The sequence below is a fragment of the Girardinichthys multiradiatus genome, chromosome 15 (genome assembly GCF_021462225.1).
Source record: "Girardinichthys multiradiatus isolate DD_20200921_A chromosome 15, DD_fGirMul_XY1, whole genome shotgun sequence".
In the NCBI taxonomy this organism is placed as follows: domain Eukaryota; kingdom Metazoa; phylum Chordata; class Actinopteri; order Cyprinodontiformes; family Goodeidae; genus Girardinichthys; species Girardinichthys multiradiatus.
In genome coordinates, this window is record NC_061808.1 from 5,028,720 (window position 1) to 5,052,599 (window position 23,880).

Here is a 23,880-nt window from a genome sequence, read left to right on the forward strand (position 1 = left end):
AAACTCTTCCTAGACTTTTTATGTGTTAAAAACTTTGTATGTGTTGAGTATTCACAGTGATTGATCTCAGGAGGGTATCTTCATATGGTACCAGCCACCTGTATGCACTAAACACAATTAAGGGATTCGTTTTTCTTCCCCATTAGACAACTTTGGAAGCATTTTTGGTCATAGCCATAAGGATGATAAATGTGAATAACAGTTAAAAACTTTGGAATCACTTTTACAGTTGAAAGCAGGCAAAACCAGACATGATCACATACTGTTGAGATTGGAGTTTGGTAGATGCCCTGGTGGAAAATGTTGGTGTTTGAACATCAAATTCATCCATGTATAAATCTGTAAACAGGATCTCCATGCTATACTGTAACTGCAATGTGTTAGGTTTGTTTGTCTGGATGCTCTTAAGTCCAGTTTGTGAAACATATCTGTTATCTACTTTTTATCTAACAGAATTAGATGTATGTGAAACCTTGAGTTTATTTTGCCATTAAGTTTTATTTCTTATTTTTCTTTCACTCTATGATCTGTGTTAAAAAAAAAAAATCTTTAGAAAGCTCTTTTGGCATGATTTGCACTTCATATGGCTTCTGTTTGAACAAACAACTATATGAATGGTAGATACTAAAATAACAGTATAGTCTAAAGGAGTGACAGATTCTTCTACCAAAATGATTCCAGTGCTTAACTGGTGTTGGTGCTTGGTTAGCACCAGATGCTTCAGTTTGTGTAGATAAAAGCAACGTCTCTACCAGCGTAAAACTGGTTCTATCTTGGCACCAAGTCTGTGAGACGGGGGAAAGAACCACCTTCACCAGGAGTTGGCAGTTGGCTCATGGTTGACTCAATGCACCAAGGCTCTAAAGCCTGAATTTGGTCTTTATGGTCTGCATTGTGACAATTTAAAAATCTTATAATCAAACTGCTACTAACTCCTTTTCTCTTTTTCCATCATTATCACTAAAATGATGGCAAGCATTTTTTAAAAGGTACCCAGATTGCAATTTTAAAAACAAACAACTTCCTGTAATCACCTGCTAACCAGTACAGCCAATGCGCAATTTGGAGGTGTGCGTGCTTCTCACCAGCTTGCACCCCTACTTCAGATGGAGGCTCAACTCATTCTCATTAACAAGTGCAAGGGGCCAGTGAATGACACTGTCTTGTTCATTGCACTGGTCTTCAAAGCGCCAGACCAGTGGCAGAGCGCGATATATGTTTTATTGAGCCAGATCAAATCAGTCTTGGTCCAGTACTGGAACACAATTGGAAAAAAAAAACACCATTACAGTGTCTACCTACATTTTCCACAGTGATCTCCAAAACTTGAGAGAAGGTTTTACTAAAGATTAAGCAGATGAACTGGTCGCCTATCAACCAGGTTCACTGTTGGGGTATCCACTTATCTCCTGTGCTTTATATTTCTGGAACATAAAAGCTTAGTACAACGATTTAAAGGAAAGGTAGGAAGTGATAATATAATATCAAAGTTTGGAAATTAGTAAATCCAATCCATAAACCTTTGGTGTATAAATACTAGTACCAGGCAGTGTTTTCCATTAACTTGAGAAAGGTGACAAGTGGCAGTGGAAAAGAATAAGAACTACATTAGTTTATATGTTTATGTTTGATAAAATACGTTCTTATTCTCAGTTTACACTGAAACCTGTTTTCTTTTATGCACTAAAAACTTTGCTAGATTCAGCAAAAGGTGATAGTTTGCACCATGAAATAAATGCATATATTATTCACCATGTTGCCAATAATACTCTTTCTTAGGGGATATTTTTAAGCAAGTATAATTTCTTTGCTTTACTTTTAGTTTTGTTTTGTCGTTTCTTAATTTAGTGAAAAGCAAATACATCACACCCTTTGTAAAATTATAGACTTTAAGATGGACCACCATTGTTAGCACGGAGCCCACCATCTGCATGCTTTGACAAACACATGGATGATTTTGCTGTCTAATTTTTCACTGATCTACCAAAATCCAGTTCCACTCCTTCACCAGGAACCTGCATAATGAATGTGGCACGGCTATCAGCAGTTGGGCTCAGCCTGGAGAAAATGTTGTGAGTGTGTCCGAGCCGTTCCAAGTCCAAGGGGTCCAGTTATCCAGTATAGATGTCAGTCCCTGGGGTCCTGGCAGTGGGAGCAGTGACTCATCTCTTCAGAGTAAAGCTCGACCTGGATGGTGATGTTCTGGAAACCAAACTTGTTGCAGAGCAGCTCTCTTGCCTCCTGAAGCACCGACTGAGGTTCAGCACCCTCCTCTGATGTGGAAACAATTAAACAATGAGACGATTTTACTTGTATCTCTCAGTGACTTGCATATATATATCTGTAATACCAGGATATTTGAAATTCAAAACATAGTTGTTGTGATGGCTCCAGCTTTTGTGTACTGGTATGAATCAGTAATTCTTTGGACTAATTTAAATTCGTTCAGCAAGTTTTCAGTGTGCTGATATTACAGAAGGGAAAGTCTCGATGGGCTGTTGTTCATGAGGACAACTGTAAGAAACATAAGCTGGGAGTTATCATGCAACATTTTACTGGCTGTGCAACGAAGATACACGGGTACTAGGAGTCGTTTAACATCTACAACTATGCAATGATCTTAGGTTTGATTATTGTTAATCCCTACGCTTATTCTTATAATAATACTTATATGTAACTGTAAGATAAAGTAAACCAAACTTTGTCGAATGTTCTTTAACTCTACACATCAGATTCTCTCCTTTTAGTCTCAATGATCCCTATTTGGATTAATTTCACTCAGATCCTGCTTCACATTCAGCTTTGTGAGGTTCTAACTCTTGTGCCATGCCACTGGGTTTTTGCTGATGTTTGTTCTGTGTTCTGTTACCTATTGCCAGATGAACCGAAACCAGCGACTGTCCCAGAGTCAGGGCCCACAGGTGCAAAGAGTGCACAGACTTCACAGCTTTCACAGACAGCAGCACCTCCTTCACAGAGTTAAACTCGATTCCTTTAGGAGATCCTGAAAAACAACAGACTGCACTTTACTACAATGCAGGGCCCTCACTGTGTAGAGCGGTCTATAGTTCACATGAAAGGTTGATATATTACAGAACCTTCTGCTTACAATATTGTTAAGAAATTTAAAATTAAGCTTTTTTTTTTTTTGTTCTATTGTGTGTTCCTTCGACTCCAAGTATTACGCTTTGGAACATTTATCTTTAAGAACGTTTAGTGATGTGTGAAGAAATGTCCAATCTAACGGCATCCTCAGGATATGACCATCTGCGTGGCTTTGTCCTACATAACCTTACAACAGTAACTGTTTGATGATGCTCTGCTGTAAGGTTCTTTGTTATTGTCAAATAATGGTGTTATTGAGAACCCAACCCAGAAATGAGGACGGGAGGCACATGAGGAATACAGATGTTTAATCACTACAGACTAGCAACAGAGTGACTGAACCGAGGAGTGTTTATACTGAGCAGATGAGAAACCCTGTAGGGTGAGTATTAAGTACTGAGAAAACCAGAGAACACCGAAAACAAACAGACATAACACTAGAATAATCCGAAACCCAAACCAAGCAATATCACCAAAAACAAGCCTCAAATAGACCAAAATTATTAAACTAAAATAAAAATCCTACAGATCATGACAAATATACTGTTTCTAAGTATGTTAACTTTCTTTACAGGGAACTGTGAGGCACGGACTTCATTCATTCAGTTTGAAATGTTGTATATAAGTTGCCAAAATTTAAAGAATTTTCAATTATCTCTTAGAAAATATGCTTTTCTATGAATGTCATCTTTTGCGAGGCTCACTGCATGCCCTCTTAGTGACCTTTAGCCTTGAGATAATTGGTCAGTTTTTAATTGCAATGAAAAAAAGCATTTGTGTGCTTAAAGGTTTCATAAAAACAGTTTAGGCTTCTTGAAAAGTGGTACATAGCCAAATAAATATGTTAAATTTAGCAGATGTTTCACACAAATATCTGCATAATCTTTAAAACAGTTGTCCTGTGTGTTTTACCAAATTCCCAGCACAAATACTGGATTTTTGGGGGCTTTTTTGAAGCAATAGAGCAGCTACTACCTTCCATTAGTATCCTGAAGACATCTTGGAGGATGGTGAGGGTGGTGAAAAGGACAAAGATAGAAAACAGGAATGTACAGATAGGATCCGCAACTTTGTATTCAGGCTGAAAGAACAAAAAGGAAAAGAACGTGAGATGGTGCTTCCTGCATGAGATATTAACAGACTTGTAATTAATAAGACAAATATAGGAAAAAAAGGAACATGTTCCATGAAAAAATAATCTATGCTCTCCAGCTTTTCTCCTACTTTTTGTATGTTAAAGTAAATCTTTCGTTGACATAATATTTTGCTTGTTGTATTGAAGTGCAAATTCTTAAATATTTTCTCCATTTTATTTAAAACTGCGTTGCAAAATATTAAGTCTCAATGCATAAAACCTTAGTTTAATTCTCTTTTACATCACATAGGAACCTTTTAAAGAGCCAATAGGATCAAACTGACGTTTCAGTCTCACCCTAACAAGAATGTGATCTATATCTGACCCGAAAGTAGATGATGATCGCCGCCACCATGACGCCGACGCTCTGCAGCAGGTCACCAAGTACGTGGATGAATGCGGCACGGACACTTGTGTTGTCATGGCTACCGAGGAGCGTGTGGGAGTGACCGTGGCTGACGGGGCTCTGACCGTCCTCGTCAATCTGCTGATAACCCCTGCCATGAGGATGAAGGGTGGTGGAGTGGTGAAGGACGTAGGCCATACTGCAGAATGACAGAGAGAGCTACATTAATATATTGTTGGTAACTTTATTATGAATGGGGCCTGAAATAATAATTTCTAATGAAATTGTCATTAAATTTAAAATGTATTTATTATTTTCCAGTGAAAAGGTATTGTGGCCTAAAGGCTAAATTTAAAAAACATTGTTGTGGGATTATATTTTTTATTAACTACATATAGCAGTTCTAGGTTCCTTCATGACTGACCCTATTTTCTCATCCATGACATCTCATTGGTTCAGTGCTTTGAAAAAACAGTTTATATCTATACTCTTTCTTCAGTTTTTGCTTTTTTTGTCACACTTGAACGTTTCAGATCATCAAATTTCAAACAAATTTTGGTGTCAGAGAAAGATATAAAAATCAGTTTTTAAATGTTGATTGTACTTATTCAAGAGGAAAAGCTATTCAAACCAATATTCTTGTGAAAACATAATTGCCCCCCTTGGTTTAGTAATTTATTAACTGTAATTAACTAATCTTTTGGAAATCTGAGTTCAGTTTTACAAGCCACAGCCGGGCCTGAAGACTGTCAGACCTGTAGAATCAAGAAATCACTAAATAAAAATAAACCGAACCTGTCTAACAACACAAAGTAGGCCAAAAACTCTCAAAAAACCACACATAGTTAAAAGAAATTAAAAACTTAATTTATTTTGTGAAGTTTTAAACTTTGTGAATCCATTGACACCACAGTGATTTTTAATTATTTGATGTAATAATGCAATAAAGTACTTACATAATATTTACAATGACGGCGAATCCAGAAGTGACTAACATTACATGACCCTCGATCTCATAGTCGTTGCCTACGATCCTTTCAATGGCTAAATAGACGAGAGCTCCTGTAACGATCCAGATGGATATGACGGAGATGAACGCTCCGAGGATTTCTGTGAGCAGAACAGAAGCAGGAACCTGTCACTTCACTGCACTCATACAGTTAACCCAAAACATTACAGATCAGCACACTTCTGCCTGAGATATAAAAGTTGGAACATGAAGCAAATATAGATAGAGTTAAATTCTGATTATTATTACACCTAAAGGTTCAAGATTATAAACTGTATTTATTGATACATTAACCTCTGAAGCAACACTTAGTCCTAAGGTTGTTTTCACTACTACTCTTTGTTCTTATCACCTACTGTATGGTAAAACCATCATTTTTATCCCCATTTACAATAAAAAACACATTAAGATTATTCTGCTCTCTTTTGCTGACCTGATCTGTGCCAACCAAAGTTCATGGTTTTGGTGGGCGTTCTGGAAGAGATCCACAGGGAGAACAAGCTCACCATCATACTCCCAAAGTCGGTCAGGAGGTGGGCAGCATCGGTCATGATGGCCAGACTGTGGGCCAGATAGCCCCCTGTTTGAAACCAGAACAATAGAATTAAACCATGCAAACAACTAATATTTCATATAAAGCTTAAAACTGCCTCTCGGCCTGTAAAATGCTTGACAGCGTCCTCTCAGTAATAACAAACTAAAATTTAACTACAGCTATCTTTAGGGGTAGAGTTAACATCCAGTTTAAGAGCTTCTCCAAAGCGTTGTTGCCCGTGTTTTACCCTTTATTGCAAGTCAGCCATTTTATACACTTAGCAATTAACTTTTTACAGTATTGAACACTAACGACTAATAGCTCTGCCTTTTAAAAATGACTAGTAACTATTTATTTATGCAAATCAAACTTTTATTCAAAACTACATGAAAAATGTTACATGAAATTCATCCATTTTCTATTCCCGCTTTTTCCGTGCGGGGTCACAGGAGAGCTGATGCCTATCTCCAGCGGTTTAGACGCGGGGTACACACTGGACAGGTCACCAGTTGTAATGTGAAATCTCTGATCTAAAATATAATTACACAGCTTCTTCAGCTTGTGGTTTAATTTAATCCTAAAAGCTCATTTGCAACCAAATTGTGACGTTAAATTGATGCATCCCTAATAAATATTTCTGTATCATTATTTTACAGAGAAAGTGCTATTTCCATTCATATGTACTGGAACCAATCCAGTGTGTTGGGACCTCTTGCCAAAGTAAAACTTGCACCTTATTCCTATTTGTGTCTTCAGGTTGTGCAACACTCACAACACACATAGAAACCAACCTAAACGAAGACGCACAAACAACCAACTGTAATTAAAACAACACCAATTTCAGATGGAGCAAGAGCAGGAAATCAGTGAGGCTGAACCAATTACCTGTGTGCAAGGACAAGTTATTTTTGTTACATTAAAAAGATCTAAACCAAGATCATGTAAGAGCAGTTATTCTGGACCCAGAAGCTATTACTGCACTGGTTTCCACTGGGGAGGAGGCAGTCAGGACTGATCAACCATTCAGGAAAAGAGGATTTTCCTCTACTCTGTTTTTATTGGAGTAGTGCCTCCACCATTTGTAAGCTGGAAGAGAAATGCAGTCTGTTTTTCTTCTAAGAAAAATAAATGGACGAAAGTAAACTTCTAAAAAAAAACATTTTTCATACAGTTTTTAATGACATAAAATAAAAAATTATAAATCTATAGCTATTTAGACACCAAAATATATACCTTTCAAATTTTCCCCAAAGTCTTTCAGTATATTTGCTGAATTTGTGAACTTTTTACCTATGATCTCGCCAATCATAAAGACAAGACAGACTGCAGAAGCAATGTAAAGTTTCTTCTTGGCCAGCAGCTTGTCACCGCTCTCCTCGCCAACCAAAGCTTTGGGTCCGTGGCAGTGTGCACCGACATGCCGCTTCAGCTCGATAGCACCAGACATTCCCCCGTTCTTTACAGGGAAGTCTTGGTAGTGCTCTTTGGAGTCTGCAAGGGAACTACAAGGATGCAGAAAAAGTGGTTAAAGATGATAATAACACAAAACACAATCTAATATAAGTCAAAGTAAAGCTTTTGTCATATTTGTTCATTTTATAAATAGAAAAACTCTGAGAAACGTCATTGTAGATCACCCTGTACCAGCTTTGGTTATCTGTCTGTTTTGTAACAGCAGCAAATCTACATTGTATTAGATGTCGACACAATTGATTTTCTTGAGTAAATGTTGCAGCAGAGAGCAGCATCATTAAGAAGAGCTACAATGGATTTCAAACTGGAAACCTGACAAAGTCTTCTGCAATCAATGTTCACTTAGGTGGATGAATGGTTAATGTTGTCATTCAGTGGAGAAGCAGATCAAATCAGCCGATGTTAGCGGTGAAGAGTCTGTTTTTGTGAATAAAACTGGCACACAACCAATAAATAAATATTTTCAACATGGGAATACACTTTAGGGCTTTTGAAGACGCCCACAATCTGCAGATAGAAAGATTAACAATGATGTTCTACAAAACATTGTAATTAAGTCAAACTTATTTCAGTTACTTTACGTCTTTATGCCAGTGTTTAGTTTGGTACATTTTCAACAAGCTGCAGCTGAAAAAAACATAAATAAAAATTATAATACAATGCTTTGAAGAATCAGCTATACACCATACAGCTATATACATTTTGCTGTTACAAAGTTCATGTACAAAATATAACAAGGTATTTTATATTTTTCACCCTTTAATAAAATCCAGCTCAACAATTGCATTTAAAAGTCACCTGAATAATAAATAAAGTCCATCTGTGTATCATTTTAATCTTAGTATAAATCCTCATGTTCTGTGAAGGCCTCAGAGGTTGGTTAAAGAGCACTAGAGAACAAATAACATCATGAAGACTAAAGGTGTGTGTCTACACTATGGACAGAGAAGATGGTCAGAATTGATGGAAAGCTCAGTGGAGCTGAATACAGAGGTAAAAACTGGGCTGAAGGTTCACCTTCCAGCAGGACATCTCTGAACATACAGCCAGAGCTACAACAGAAAGGTTTAGATGAAAGTATTTTAAAAAGTTAGAATGGCCCAGTCAAAGTCTGAGCCTAAATCTAATTGAGAATCGATGCAATACCTAAAATGTGATGTTTACAGATGCTCTCCATCCAATCTGACTGAGCTTGAGCTACTTTGCAAAGAAAATGTGCAAACCATTTAGTCCATAGAAGTGCAGAGCTGGTAGAGAGAAACCCCAGAAGACTTAGAGCTGGAATGGCAGCAAAAAGTGGTTCAGCAAAGAGTTGACTCAAGGAGGCTGGATACCAGTGTATCCCAGTGTATTTTGTTGCTGTTTTCTGTAGCAAATATTGCCAAAACAATGAGATGTGTTTTTATCTCTTTAATGGTACAATGCTAAAATACCAAGGGTTCAATCAGTAGGTTAGAAAATTAAACTTACATAAGTCTATTTATTTCCCCTTTACAAAAACAAATAGCCCCAAAAAAATAACTGACTCCTCCATTTTAACACTTAACACACACACCCAGGTTGCTGGTCCTACCAAGTGCAGTGACAGGGGGGGTGCAATGATGTCGCTAATGAGGTGGAAAAAAACCGATTTGGTCTGACTGGAGATACCCACACACACACACTTTAATTCACACAGTCCACGTTATCAGTGCAAGCTTTGCATGATTTGCCTTTATCACACACACACACACACTCCAATCACAGGAAGTCCTGAATAAAAAGAACTATTGAAGCCGAATACAGATTCTGTTCAATTACACCACCGGGACAAGAAAACACACCCTATTAACACACATTGATCTCCATTTGATAAGATCTTTATTTATTTAAATTATTTTTACATGTGCAAGATTTCTCAAACATAAGGCTCTCTGTGGTGCATAGAACAAAATCTGTTAAGAGAAAAAATATGATCTAATTAGTATGTCCTCCTTTCCACTCAGTCATTGTTTTGTTGTAAAGGACAGTTTCTAATTAAGTCCAAAATGATTCATACCCTTGGCAGATTCTTGTTGAAGTGATCTTTTAATTTTACCAACTTGGTTCTTCTGACTGGAAATGATGATATTTTGGAACGACCCGAGTCCCGAGCTAAAACATTAGGGTGATGGCGAGGAGGCCTTCCAACCATTGATAAATCGAGAAAATATGAGAGGAAACAAGCAAAAAGCTGTTCAGCAATTAAAAGAAGGGTTTAATTGTTATAATGTCTGTAAAGATTTTTCCACTGATTACTGAGAAGGATATAAATAATTTTGAATATGCCATTTTTAAACAAAATATAAATAAAAACAAATAGTTTTTATTTCTTCTTCTTAGATGAATGAACGAAAATTAAAATCTAAATCTGCCAGGGGTTGAATAATTTTGGCCTTTTAAAATATAATAAAACATTTGTGCTTCATTTTATAAAATAAATAAAACTCGAGAAAGATTGTTTTTAAATAAAATTCATTCACATCATTGTGACAGATAAAGACGTATGGCTATTCGGTTCCTGTTAGCAATGATAGTTTGCAGCTAAAGGAGGTTTTGCTAACAGATAATGACTAATGGTTAAACAACATGATGAAATAATGTCTGCTGACTGTTGTGTAATTATCATCTTCACCTTTGGAAAAGCATTAAAATCTGGAAATATTTGTCATACCTGACAAATTCAGACAATTCTGTTAACATTTAGCAATGTCAGTTTGTAGCCATTAGCTAATTTGATACATCAGGAATTTTAACTAAATAAAATGATGATGCATGTAATGAGAGTCATAATTACTGTGTTGCTGCCACACTGAGTAACATTTTTGTGAAAACATCCAACAATCGAAACACAAGAGTTCTGTTCAAAGGGTTCTAGGTTAAGCACTGACTTTGTACTCCGCTCTGTGAAACCTTAGGAACACAAGGCTCTACTGGTGCAAATCAGAAAGTCAAGCAAATTCTACTATCAGACAGAGGTTACGTGAGCAAATACAAAATGCAGTTTTTAAATAATGATTTAATTTATCATCTATCCACTTCAATCTGGCACCAAGTGAAAACAACATTGCCCCCCATGTTAAACTATGAATTAACTGTGATTACATTTCTTGTTTCAGTTCCATTAGCCACACATTACTACCGGACCTGTAGAATTAAGAAATCACTTAATTAGAACCTTTCTGACAACATGAAGTAGGCTATAAGATCTTAAAAAAGCAACACATCAGGCCACAAATAGAGAAATCCAAGAACAGATGATAAACAACGTAATTGGCATATGTCAGTCTGGAAAAGGTTACAAAGCCAACTGCTGAATCAAAAATATCGCAAAGGCCTGCCTCACATTTCACAAAAAACATTTCAATGATCTCCAGGATTTTGGGGAAAATATGATGTGAACTGATCAAACAAAGGTGGGACTTTTTGGAAGGTGTAAAAGGTTTACGAATATTTATATCTGGTGTAAAACTAACACAGCATTTCAGTAGAATATCACACAGACAGTCTAAGTGGTTTATAATTCACCATTATTGATGCAACCATGAATTCTGCTCTCTAACACCACAGGAACACAAATAATACAAATCACCAAGAATGCCCAAATTTTAAGATACTGAGTTGAATCATCATAAGCTCCAAGCTTTCTTTCTTAGTCAGTTCTTGCAATTATTGAACAATCTGGAATTCATGGGAAACATTTTGAGCTGTTCAAACTGAATCCTGAATCTAAAACATCTCACTTAATTCTTAACAAATTCATAGTACATTTTTAGGTATCGTAACCGATTCCTAGCTGATTCGTAGGCATTTCCGTGTGTTCTTAACTCAATTGAGAATTCATGAAGGATTGTCTTAACCACTCAGTGCCATTGAACCCTCTAAAGCTGCCCAGTTGGCAAAAACAAGTTCGCTTAAAACATCTTAACTCCTAAATAACTACAGGCATCATTCAACATTCACTCCTGCTAGTCCATAATCACCTTTTATTATATCTTTATTAAAAATTCCACAAACTTTCAAGAATTGTAAAAAAGTTTTAATTTAATCATGGCTGATTTTTAGATGCATTCGGCATGTTGTTAACTGATTCCTAATGTTCATGGAGTATTCTCAACAGAGTCTTGTAAATCATACTGAATTCTTGACAACAGTCGTGTGAATCAAGGCAAATTTCACGTCATAACTGAATCTTAGGGCATCACACATTGGACCAGAAAATGTACAAAATTCCTAGGATCCTCACGAACCCCAAAATCTGGCAGTTCTTGGCAATGCGTATGATTCGTGGTCTGTGTGGAACAGTGGCTTGACAGAAAACTCTGAAGGAGAACATCTGGTCATTACTTGTGACTTAAACTTGTGCACTGGGGTTATAAAGCAGGACAATCATCCGAAGCATGCCAGCAAGTCCACCTCTTAGTGGCTCCATAGAGCAAAACAGGCTGTTCATGCTAGAAAACCTGTTGTTTGACTGAATTAAAATAACTCTGCAAAGAATAGTGGGTCAAAAGTCCTCCATAGTGGTGTTAAAAACTGAGTTATCTCAGCTGTTGCTGCCAAGGGTGGCACAAACAAGTTTTAGTTTTGCAGTGTGAATACGTTTTCAAGCAAGGTCAGCTTGGTTTCGGATAGCTTTTAACATTAATAAATGTGTATCTACTCAGGCTATATTTTCTTTATATTGTAGTTTGTTTGATTATTTGAATAATTTATGTGAGACAAAAAAGCAAAAACAGAAGAAATCTGCAAGATGGCAAATTCTTTTTTATGGCATTCTTTAGATTTCTGCTGTTGAGTAGCTAAATGCACAACTTGCACTTTGGTATTTTAAAAGCGGCACACCCCGCTTTTACCCCAGATTTGAGTGGGGCTTGAAGTGGGGCGGGGCTGTGGGTGGAGTTATGACTAAATCAGTGTGGTGTTATTTATTTTGAAGAAACAAGTAGAAAATTCGTTTTGGTTGATAACCCTTGATAACAGTTGATCAAGCTGTACAGTCACTGCTTTAAGGCTCACTTTAATGCCATTGTTCTAACTCCGTTAAGTCCTTCAGGGAGGCGTGACTGAATCACTCTGTTTGCGCTGAGGCAGCAGAGCCAAAGACTGCAGGCATCTGCCGAGTGGTCAGGACCTCGGAGAATTTTCCAAGCACTGCCGTTTATACAATCATGGAGCCGAGCCGAAAAAGTGTTATTTTAAAATCGATTCAGTTCAGTCAAATTCAGTTTTTTTTTGCATGTTTTCAGAGGTTTCCAAGGTGATCCTGATTCAATAGGATGAACATCCTTATATACAATGTCCATGACCAACAATTTAAGGCACTGTCTAGTTTTCTATGTCTATGATGACCTTGATGGTGTCGTATGTAATGGCTGCCAGGTCTTCTATAATATGTATCCAGAGGGGGATAGTTACCATTTACTAAAATAACTTAATTTACTGCACACAAAAGTAAGTACATTTATAAAAATGTGAGGAGCCATATTGAACTTCCTGTGACCAGTATGAGAGCGATAAAACCAAGTTTAACACACCTGCTCCCCATTCACACCTGAGACCTTGTAACACTATAACGAGTCACAGGACACCGGGTGAGGAAAACTGCTATCCTGTTAACAATTTAGCCATTTTCACTTAGGGTTGTACTCACTGTTGGTGCCAGCAGTTTAGAAATGAATGGCCAAGTGTTGAGTTATTTTGAGGGGACAGCAAATTAACACAGTTATACAAGCTGTATGCTGACTACTTCGGTGTTGTCCCATAAAAAGATATAATAAAATAAACCCATTACTAAAATGAATGGGTGTACTCACTTTTATTGCATCTGTTTATACACATGATAGTGCAGTTATGTTATTTGAAAGTTTAGAGAAGCCTACATTAAACTTTAAAATGACAAAATGATCACAGACATCTAAGCCAAAAACTGAGAGGAACAGAATTTCAGAATTATTGACACCAACTTATGAAATGGCTAAAAAAAATCATGCGCTAACTCATCATAACAGCAGATTTTTGGTACTTGGAAACAGTAACGAGTTTAGGTTGTTTTGGAGGTTGTGACTATGATTAAACATTTTTTTTTAACCAGATCTAAATGTTGATGTCTCACCAGAGCAACATTCCTACTGAAACTCTGGCTTTTGGTTTTGCTGTGCCCTGTCAGGGTTATTGGTGACCCCCCAACTGGCCATTCCTTTACAAACCTGTCTGGAGGCGACCCTGGCGTAAATCTTATTAAAGCTTATTTACATTACTGAGTTTAATTCCTGATAAGATTGTGGCCATAATTTAAAATGATCTAATGATGTCTCCACATATATTCACATGTAAAAAAAAACGTGCTCATGTGCTATTTCTGTAAGGTGGGCCTTGATGGGCTGGTTAAACTGATAAGTGTATGTTTTTTACTTACATTTCTCATTCACCAAGATAATTTTCTCCCTGTTTTCTGATATTTTCTATTGCATGTATAAAATGTTTTTATTATTTTGGGTAGAATTTCGACTAAAATATTCTGTTTGCTTTACTTTTTCGAATTAAGACAATTCAGACGCATTTCCTCCTATTAAATTTGCCTTTCACAAATATTTTTAAATACTATTTTAAGAAGTGCTTTAGAACATAACTTCCAAGCAAAGTGCGAATGCTTGGTTTATTAAAATTTATATCTGGTCTGGGTTTGACTACAAAAAACTACAAACGATGACTGAGTAAACGCACATAAATGCAAGCGCGCAGGAATGGCGCAAATGGTGCGTGAAATCCCAAACGTGGAGCCATATGCTCAACTGTCTATCTCGCCACCTTTGTTTGATCTCCTGTCGAGAAACAGTTTTTTTATTCTTTTTGGGGCCTTAATGGTTGCAGAACATTTTTAGGATCTCTCTGAAAACGTTTTTTTAAGACCCGGGAGTTGATTTCTGGCAAATCGGCTCTAGGAAATAAAATTAAAAGTTAAAAGCGTGAAAAGGGGGTGAAACAACCCTGTGATCTATGCAAATAAAACATTTATTGATTAGATGATGGAAACTGACTCGGGACGAGGCCTTTAAAGATAACTGATAATGTTTATCGAGATTTCTGTTTAATAAATTTGATTGACTGGAAGCATTAAAAGACAAAAATATTTAAAGAATATTTTTCATCCAGTTTAGTTGTTTTAGCTTTAAATCTTATTCCCTGCTTTCATTTCTAAAAAAAAAAAAAAAAATGCGCGGAACAAATCTGATGCTTTTTATCTCGAAAATCAACAGAAATTTAATTGTCAGGATTTCTTCTTCTTTCTTTGAACAATTAAATCTTGACTACGTGCATTTGCCTCATGCAGCCCAGTCCTGCAGGTCGGGCTGACAAGAGGTCTGGACGTGCATGGAGCCGCGCCGCAGCGCGCTCCCTCTCTAATGACAGATGATGAGTTTTTAGGACTGCTCAGTGAGCTGGCCCCCGGGGCCATTTGTCACAGGCTGTCCAGAAACAAGCCAAGCATGAAAATGAATTTGCTCATTCACATAAAACAGCCCGCGTCAGCCATGCTTAACATGCACCACAGTAACAAACTGCTCCCCCAGCATGCACACCTATGTTACGCGCAAGCTTCGGGGTATTTCCCCGCCACATGCGTGGATTCGTATGAAGTTTTTCACTTCAAATTATTAATTCTCAGTGTCTCACATTTTAGGCAAATTAGTTTTTATTAAATGCATGTAGAATTAGCAAGTAAATTATCATCTCTGCATCTCTTAGTTATAAAGCATGCCTCACCTTTGCGATTTTAGGGAATACATCTTCGCACTCTTCTCGTCTATCAGGTGGGATTTTTCTGAATTAGACGGGGTATTATCCATTTTTTAGTCCAGATAGATATTTCTTTTAAAGTTAAAGTATTTCTTCGTCCTCCTTTTACGAAAAGATGATGCAGCTGCAGGTGAGAATCAAAAGATCCGGTGTCCGCTAATTTTCAGTCGACGCAGAACATAGTCAGCCAACACCCCATTCTGTGATCTGCAAGTCTTCAGGACAAACCCGTAAATTCCTTCATTGCAGCGCTGGTGGACAGCTGGAGGAAACAAATCAGTTGTTTTTTTTTTCTGGGAGTTCTTTCCCCTTTTGGACCTGTAGCCTTTCAACATGAAGCTGGAGCAGGAATGAGGCAGAGCGCACTGGACGCTGCAGCTGCCGCTGTTCCTGCGCGGCGCACAGGGTGCAGAGCCTGACTGATCACAGGACACCTGAACTAAATGGGACAGGCGTCAGAAGGCGCGGACGTCAGGTTTCCGGAGAACCATTTCATTCGCGGGTTTAACTTAACAAATCCAAATAAAATCCAAATTCGAAATGTTCATTTTAAAATATTGCTCAAGTAGAGCATATTTGCAGATATCAGCACGCAAGCTAATGCAGTTACATCTGAATTACAGTTTTTTCTATTTCATTGAATGCATGTCAGTTTAAATTGAACCTATTTTGCCCTCATAAGATCAAGTTGTTAAAGCTAAAATGTTAAGGCCTAAATGTTTATGTTAGACTATTATTTAAAATGTAAAAGTATTCTGGTGTTATTTCAGTCGGATTGCCTTAATGGAAAAAATAACCATATAATACACACAGTCCCAATTGGTTTGCGAATGTAAAATAATAATTATATTGCATGAATAAAACAAGCACAAAAAAATTTTTTAGCACACTCAGTACAACCTTTTGGGGGTGTCAGTTTTCTTACTGATTTTTTCCTGCCTACTCATCACCCAGTCTTAGTCTTAAATAATTCTTAATAACTAAAACTGTAATAATTTAAAAGGCTCTTTGAGGCAGATGTCTTCCAGCTGTTCTTTTAAGTCAAAAGTAAGGTTTAGGATTAAGAACTAATTAATATAAGTATTAATATTGAGGTTCTGGAGTGTCCCACACAGACTCTAGAGTTCATTTTTTCAATTAAATAAATGTGTTTGTCATGTCCATGTATAATTATTAACTTAACAGCGACAAAACTGAGATCCTCCTTGTAGGAACCAAATTTGTACTTTCCAAAGCTGACAGTTTCTTACTTTCTGCTGATAATTCTTCTTCCTCCCCCTCACCTCAGGTCAAGAGCCTGGGTGTCATCGTTGATAGGACTCTATCATTCACCTAGTAACATTACCCGTTCTGCGTATTTCACCCTGCTCAATATTAATCGTCTTCGCCCCTCTCTTTCCCAACTCTCTGCCTCTATTTATATCCATGGCCTTGTCACCTCCCTCGTTGATTACTGTAAGTCTCTTCTCTTTGGTCTTCCCCACAAATCTCTCAAAAAGCTTCAAATGGTTCAGGACTCAGCTGTTCATATCATTAGCAAACCCCCTCATTTCAGAACATCACCCCAGTCTAGCAGCATCTCCTCTGGATCCCTGTTAAATTCAGAATCCAATTCCAAATCCGTCTGTATGCATTCAAGGCCATCCACAATATCGCCCTCCCTACCTTTCAGATCTTCTCATCGTTACTCCCTCTCGCACCCTCAGATCTTCCTCCTCCATCCACCTTATTGAGCCTCCTGCCCGCCTGAGGAGCAAAGCTTCTCCTGCTCTGCTCCCAAACGCTGGAATTCCCTCCCTGCGGACATTCGTATTACTGACACTTTAAATCTAGACTTAAAACCCATCTGTTCAAAACAGTTTACATGCTATGATTGTTCTGTTCTGTCTTGTAATTTTGAGTTTGTTCCTCATGAATCTGTACAGTGTCCTTGAGTGTTTTGAAAGGCGTTTGAAATAAAATCAATTATTATTATTATTTATAATAACACACTATATTATAATTTTTTTTTAAGACAGAGTAATATTAAATCCTACATTTGAACACAAACATGAATAAACAAATCTAATAATCTGTAATAAAATCCCTTCTAAGAATAAAGGTCAAAGTTCAGATATTTATTGTTGCCAGCTTGTTTTCAATTTTAATTTTATATTAATTAAATCTTCAAATAGTAAAAATGTAGTTATGCAAATGCCATACTCATAACTTAAAAGCAGTTTCAGATATTAGTAATAACAATTATTCCTATAAATATTCAAGAGGATGACATCCTTACTTCACTTAAACGGAAAGTCATGACCAGTAGTAGTTACGATGTGGACAATGGACTCCAGAAAGTCAACAAAAAAAAACCTTAACTATATACATAATTATATGTCTACAGAACACGCCTTGCGTATATCTGAAGCGGAAAAAACTGCTCTCTGGAATGAGGAAAGTGATGATGTCTGCTCTATGAGGATAAAAGTTCCTATAACAGACCACCCTTTTATGTTAAATAAGAACTTGTTCTTCTTTTACCACCCTTGTTATTTATGGTGTCCCTCAAGGCTCTATAGGGCTAATCTTATTCACACTCTATATATTCTCTTTGGGTAATATCTTCTCTTAATAAAACTTGCCATTTGATCGTTTTGCAGATGGTAGACAAATCAATTAGCATTTCTCGGTATACATCTCCTGATGTAATGCTGGTTGGTGAAGTTTATTTAAATGACACCAAGTCTGGGTGGTGTTTTATTGTATAATAGAACACTTATGTAAATTGACACTTATTAAACTTATCTGAATACTTAGTTATTTTGTTTGGCTTTTAATTGCAGCTAAGTTTATCATTCTGAATAACTATAACCAGTCAGTCAGTCAGTCATTTTCTACCGCTTATTCCATAGTGGGTCGCGGGGAAGCTGGTGCCTATCTCCAGCAGTCTATGGGCAAGAGGCAGGGTACAACCTGGACAGGTCGCCAGTCCATCGCAGAGCAACACAGAAACAACCACACATACACCTAAGGGCAATTTAGAGGGACCAATTAACCTAACAGGCATGTCTTTGGACTGTGGGAGGAAGCCAGAGTACCCGGTGAGAACCCACGCATGCACAGGGAGAACATGCAAACTCCATGCAGAAAGACCCACGGCCGGGAGTCGAACCCAGGACCTTCTTGCTGCAAGGCAACACTGCTACCCACCCCAGTTTTTTATTTTTAATGTCTCGTTCTGCTCCAGCTGGTCTAGCATATTAGGTCCAGCTGTATAAAACTCTCCCATAAACTTATTGTGCATTTTAAGATACTTTTTCTCGAACATTAAAATCACATAGGTTGAAATTTTGACCAGGACGACTGCTATAAATTAAATCTACGAATCAAAGAGGAATGACTTGTATTTGATTATATGTTACAATGGGCTGCCTTACTTTTATGATTGACGTTTCAGAATCAGAATCAGAATCAGCTTTATTGCCAAGTTCGTACATACAAACAAGGAATTTGCCTCCGGTACACTTTGCTCTTTTGTTCTGTTTTTGCATTACAGAATATACATATTTACAATGTACAATATACACATATATAATAAAAAGGTGCATTTGCAACATCTGTATGCTGTTGTTTTGTACTCTATTGAATGTTCATCAGAGAAACAGCCTGGGGGAAGAAACTGTCTTTGTGGCGGCTGGTTTTAGTAAACAGTGCTCTGTAGCGGCGGCCTGAAGGTAAAACTCTAAACAGTTTATGTGCAGGGTGTGTGGGGTCTGCAGAGATTTTGGCAGCTCTTTTCTTGACCCTAGACCTGTATAAGTCCTGGATGGAGGGAAGGTCAGCCCTGATTATTCTCTCAGCAGTCCTGATTATTCGTTGCAGTCTGGACCTGTCCTGTTTGGTGGATGAGCCAAACCACACTGAGATGGATGAAGACAGGACAGATTGAATGATGGCAGTGTAGAAGATGACCAACAGTTCCTGTGGAAGGTTGAACTTCTTGAGTTGCCTCAAGAAGTACAGTCTCTGCTGGGCCTTCTTTCAAACAGTGTCTATGTGTGAAGACCATCTCAGGTCCTCAGAGATAGTGGTTCCTAAGAATCTGAAGTGATCCACGGCCGATACAGTGTTGTTGAGGATGGTGAGGGGGGTGTATGGGGGTGGTGTTCTCCGAAAGTCCACCACCATTTCCACAGTCTTGGGTGGGTTCAGTTCAAGGTAGTTCTGATCGCACCAGTGTACCAGCCGATCCACCTGCTGTCTGTATGCAGACTCATCACCGTCCTGGATCAGTCCAATGACAGTGGTGTCGTCTGCAAACTTCAGGAGTTTCACGGACGAGTCCGATGAGGGGCAGTCATTTGTGTACAGAGAGAAGAGGAGTGGAGATAGAACACACCCCTGGGGGGCACCAGTACTTATTGATCTGGTACCAGTACTCGCTACGTTTATGTAACTTCGAGGACAAAAAATCATATTTATTCCTTTTCGTTTTCTTTGAACCTGTTGGATAATCATTTTAGTTCTCTTGATTCTAAAAATACTGCGTGATAGTAACTAATTCATCTCGATTAACAACATTTTAAGCGCACAATCGATGTAGTAGGAAGAAGAAATTAGTGTCATGGAGCCTTTTGTTTATAAATCCTTTAATTTTGGCTGGCCTTTTATTGTAGTAGTTGTAGTTATTAAAGTAATAAGGTTTTCACAATTCAATGCGCAGGTCAAATGTGGTTTATGCTGCTGAGGTTGAGCTACACATGTTCTCCGAGTTCCGTAAACACAACATCAGTTTACGTCTTCTGACGTCATTACGCACCTAGTGTTTGGTTTCCGCGCGGAGCCGATATGGCAGCGACCATCCTCGACAGTAAACCGGGCGAGCAGCCGACTGATGGAGGGGAGGACGCGGACAGGTCGATGTTGAGCACCGACAGGTAAGGAAACCCTCAATGCGAGGATGATGTGTCTGGTGCGGCCGCTGCATCCCTGGACCGGCCGTTTATCCTCCTAACGCAGCTAGCTGGCTAGCTGTTCTCCTCCGTCAGAAACCACGCATTGATGTCAGCGTGGCTGCTGGGAGAACAAAAGAGAGGCAAAAAGCGATTACATTTTCAACATCCCCCCCAATTTATCAATACCTGCGAGGACTAGATCAAAATCTGTTAGAACGTATTGATTTCTTGATTAAAACTGTCAGAATTATTGGCCATGTCAAAGTAAATGCTCTTTGAGATTTATGTTTGTTTCAGTTTCACTTTTAAAATGAACATTTCATTCAGTTTCTCTCCTACGTAAACACTTTTGTTCTACTTAACAAAGAGTTTTAGAATATTCTGCCAGTTTAAGGCCTTTTAGTTACTGTAATCTACTTTCATGGGTAAATGCTAATGTGATGGTATTTCTTTATAGAAGCTTGTAGTCATTTATTCACCCTACTGAAAGGGATCAGGTCTATCAGAAAGAGCAGTGATTTGGATCTCTTCCCAGAAAATAAATGTAACTGTAACCTCTTTGAAAGTTATGCTACACTTTAAGGTCATCTGATTATTTAGGAACTTTTTATCATAAATCTGTGACCTTTTGTGTTGGTGGAGTATAAATATAAGGGGACACAGGTGCCCGTTTTTTTTTAGCTGCTCTTTAAATTGGGGAAACATGAGAGAACAAGGAACTACAGGAAGACTGATGGAAATAGTATTTGCCCCCCTACAGATTTCTGCTGGATTTTGCTATTAGTTGGTGTGTTTCTCTTCCAAAGACTCAGGGGGTCTTGTCCTATTAGGAAAAAGATATTAACAGCGGTGGTGACAATCACGTTTTTATCGTGGATGCTGATAGTTGTTGAGGATGCTGCAGAACATAGACAGAGAATTGGTGGCTTTCCACAAAACGAGCCAAATGATGACAGCCTTACTCATGTGAATGGTGGCCTCCCCACTAGATGTCATGCTGTGTTCTGGGCAACGGTGTGTTTTCCTGGAGAGGATCGGTAAGTTCTCCCTTCCTCTCCCTCAGTCACACCGATATGAAAGGTCAACTGTGGAGAGTTTACATGGAGACATTCCAGTGAAAATGTTTCTTCCTTTCTCTCTGCAGAACAACAGTTTATGTGCAGGTTCACAATTTGTTTGGTCTGTTTTTGATCAGAAAAGAGACTATTTTCACAGTTCTTTAGTATCAGCTGAACCTGCACATATATTGTAATAATGGAAATGCCTATGAAGGAGCAGCAGGGGGTCAAATATGAACTAAGAAGGCATCTCTGATGGCAAAAACATCCCATCCAATTCTCTGATAAATAGTATAGGGATTAACAATGTTTTAATTTGTGGAAAGAGCCCTCTGCTTACTGATGCTCCTCCCTCTAAAGCAGTGGGAGTGGAGATGACTCCACGGACGGTCTCTCTAAACGCGTCCCCTGCTGTCCTCTGACCCCATCGCTGTCTCCACGGAAACGGACCATGAGCCAGTCCAAGACGGAGCCTCCTCTGCTGAGGACCAACAAGAGAACCATCTACACTGCAGGCAGACCACCGTGGTACAATGTCACCGGGACCACCTTCAAAGAGGCCTTCGTCATTGGTGAGGACACCACAGAACATCTAGTCACAGTTTAGATAAAACCAACTTTAAGCTTCTCAGATTTTCCTGGTGGTTCATTTTGTTTTCTAACTCCTGTAACCAAAGAGACATTAATATATATTTAAAATGAATAATTTACTCAGATATGTGCTATTTTTCTTGTTATCTTATTTAGCTGAATATGGTTTGACTTGCCATTACTTGCAGACGAGTCTGAATATTTTACTATCATGTCCAAGAGTAAAGAGATCGATAAAGATCTTGTTTTTCCCAAGCCTTACTGCTTCTGTTTTTATTGTGGCGATTATAATGGCAATGATGAGTGATTTCATCAAGATGCTCTATAATTGAATACGTGGGCTGGAGATCCAACTGTGGTCATCTCCATCAAAACAGTTTCATGGTTAAAGATTCGGCCACTGATTGCAACTAAATCTACCACTAATCAAATCGAGAACTTCAACGAGAGAGGTTCTGTTGCTGGAATGGATAGCTTCACGGTACCCAGCAATCCCTGGACTGTCTCCTAAAGAGGATAGAAGTAAGGAATCTGATTGCCACCAGCGCATAGCTTGCTGAGGAATGGCAGCAGGCAGATGTGATTGTATCAGAGTGCACAAAGAGTCAAAAATGTTTGAATGCTGGTCTGGTGTTAAGAAGCCACTTAAATACTGTTTGAAAAATGTCTGAAAAAGAAAAGGTGAAAGCCACCAGTGGAGTGGGCTTACTCACATTTTTGCCTAAAACACCACATTGATTTAGTAATGGGATAAAAACTTCCTTCAAGAGAAATTCTGCCTTACAATCAGGGAGGGATTTGGTGATTTTAGCTGCTTCTTTCATTGCAATGAAGCACCATGTCACAGGACAAAAGTGATAACGACGGCTCAGGAGTAAAAAATAGGGAAGGGCGTTTATCGGGTCGTCATTGTGAACTTTTATTTTTTTATCACGATAAGAATTTAGATTCATCGTGGTAACGATAAATTTTATTTAACGATGTCCGAAAACCCCAAAAACTGAGAGTATTGCGGCGATTGTTACTTTTAATACTTTCTCCTCTGTTAGGGAGCATCAATAACTTAAATAATATGATTAAATGCAGTTACTGTGTGCAGGTTAGTTATAAAAAAAAAAAATCACACTTAATGTAACCTTAAGGAAAAATGCTTGTTTGAGTTTTACTGCAGTGGCATTCAGTCAACCATACAGTTGCCTAAAAAACTGTAAAGAATTTGTAAATACTTTTTATCATCGCTTCTTAACGTTATCTCAATAAATACCACAAAATATGAAATTATATGTGTAAGTCCATGTTGTCCATCCCCTGGGCATCACATGGCCTTGTTGGCCTCATGGCCAGGAAACTCTGATGTTTTGTGTGAGAACATATAGATGTTTTTTTTTTTTTAAATATATATAAATTTCTATACATTTTTCTTCTGGACAAAAAAGATCAAATAAGAAGCAAGAACTGTGTTCCTGTCACTCTGTAACCTGTTTGCTACAGCTGTATGTTTGGTGAACAGTCATTTAATGGTTGCTTTCCTTATGAGTATTTATTTATCATCTTGGTTAGCTTGATGTGTATATTTCATGTTGGGAAGTTCACCTTGCAGAAGGCCGGCATCGTGCTGATCTGCACAGTAAAATATCTGAGTCAGGAAGCATCCCAGCAGCTGCAGATGAGCGCCATGTGTGCATGTTTGACATCCATGGAGCCAGTGTACCGTGGAGAAACTCATCAGGCCGGCGTGAGCGGAGGGTGAGGTGGAAGGAGAGGTGGACATTATCTTCAATCTGCAATCTGTTATCGCCAATGGACCGTAATAACTGGTCCCAATTTCACACACGACTGTCCTGAGGTTCCGGTTTAGAGCAGCAGCGGAAAA

General features: G+C 38.2%; 2 protein-coding genes across 5 annotated transcripts in view; one reads left to right on the top strand and one right to left on the bottom strand.

Moving 5' to 3' along the window:
* Window positions 1-228: 228 nt before the first annotated feature.
* Window positions 229-15,757, bottom strand: slc30a2 (solute carrier family 30 member 2). Its single transcript, XM_047387462.1, has 8 exons — window positions 15,389-15,757; window positions 7,421-7,632; window positions 6,029-6,175; window positions 5,543-5,696; window positions 4,566-4,785; window positions 4,081-4,186; window positions 2,870-3,004; window positions 229-2,273 (listed from the first exon to the last, which is right to left on the bottom strand). The coding sequence occupies exons 1-8, from the start codon at window positions 15,469-15,471 to the stop codon at window positions 2,128-2,130; spliced, it is 1,203 nt and encodes a 400-aa protein (XP_047243418.1). The 5' UTR covers window positions 15,472-15,757; the 3' UTR covers window positions 229-2,127.
* A 4,434-nt stretch (window positions 15,758-20,191) lies between these two features.
* si:ch211-243j20.2 (uridine-cytidine kinase-like 1) overlaps window positions 20,192-23,880 on the top strand; it is a 31,854-nt gene continuing 28,165 nt past the window's right edge. For 3 of the 4 annotated variants that reach the window (XM_047388687.1, XM_047388686.1, XM_047388690.1), the window contains exons 1-2: window positions 20,192-20,340; window positions 21,777-21,988. In XM_047388687.1, the coding sequence (XP_047244643.1) occupies window positions 20,252-20,340; window positions 21,777-21,988 (301 nt within the window). In that variant the 5' untranslated portion in view covers window positions 20,192-20,251. The remainder of the gene's footprint in view (window positions 20,341-21,776; window positions 21,989-23,880) is intronic. The other variant, XM_047388689.1, reaches the window with a different exon arrangement.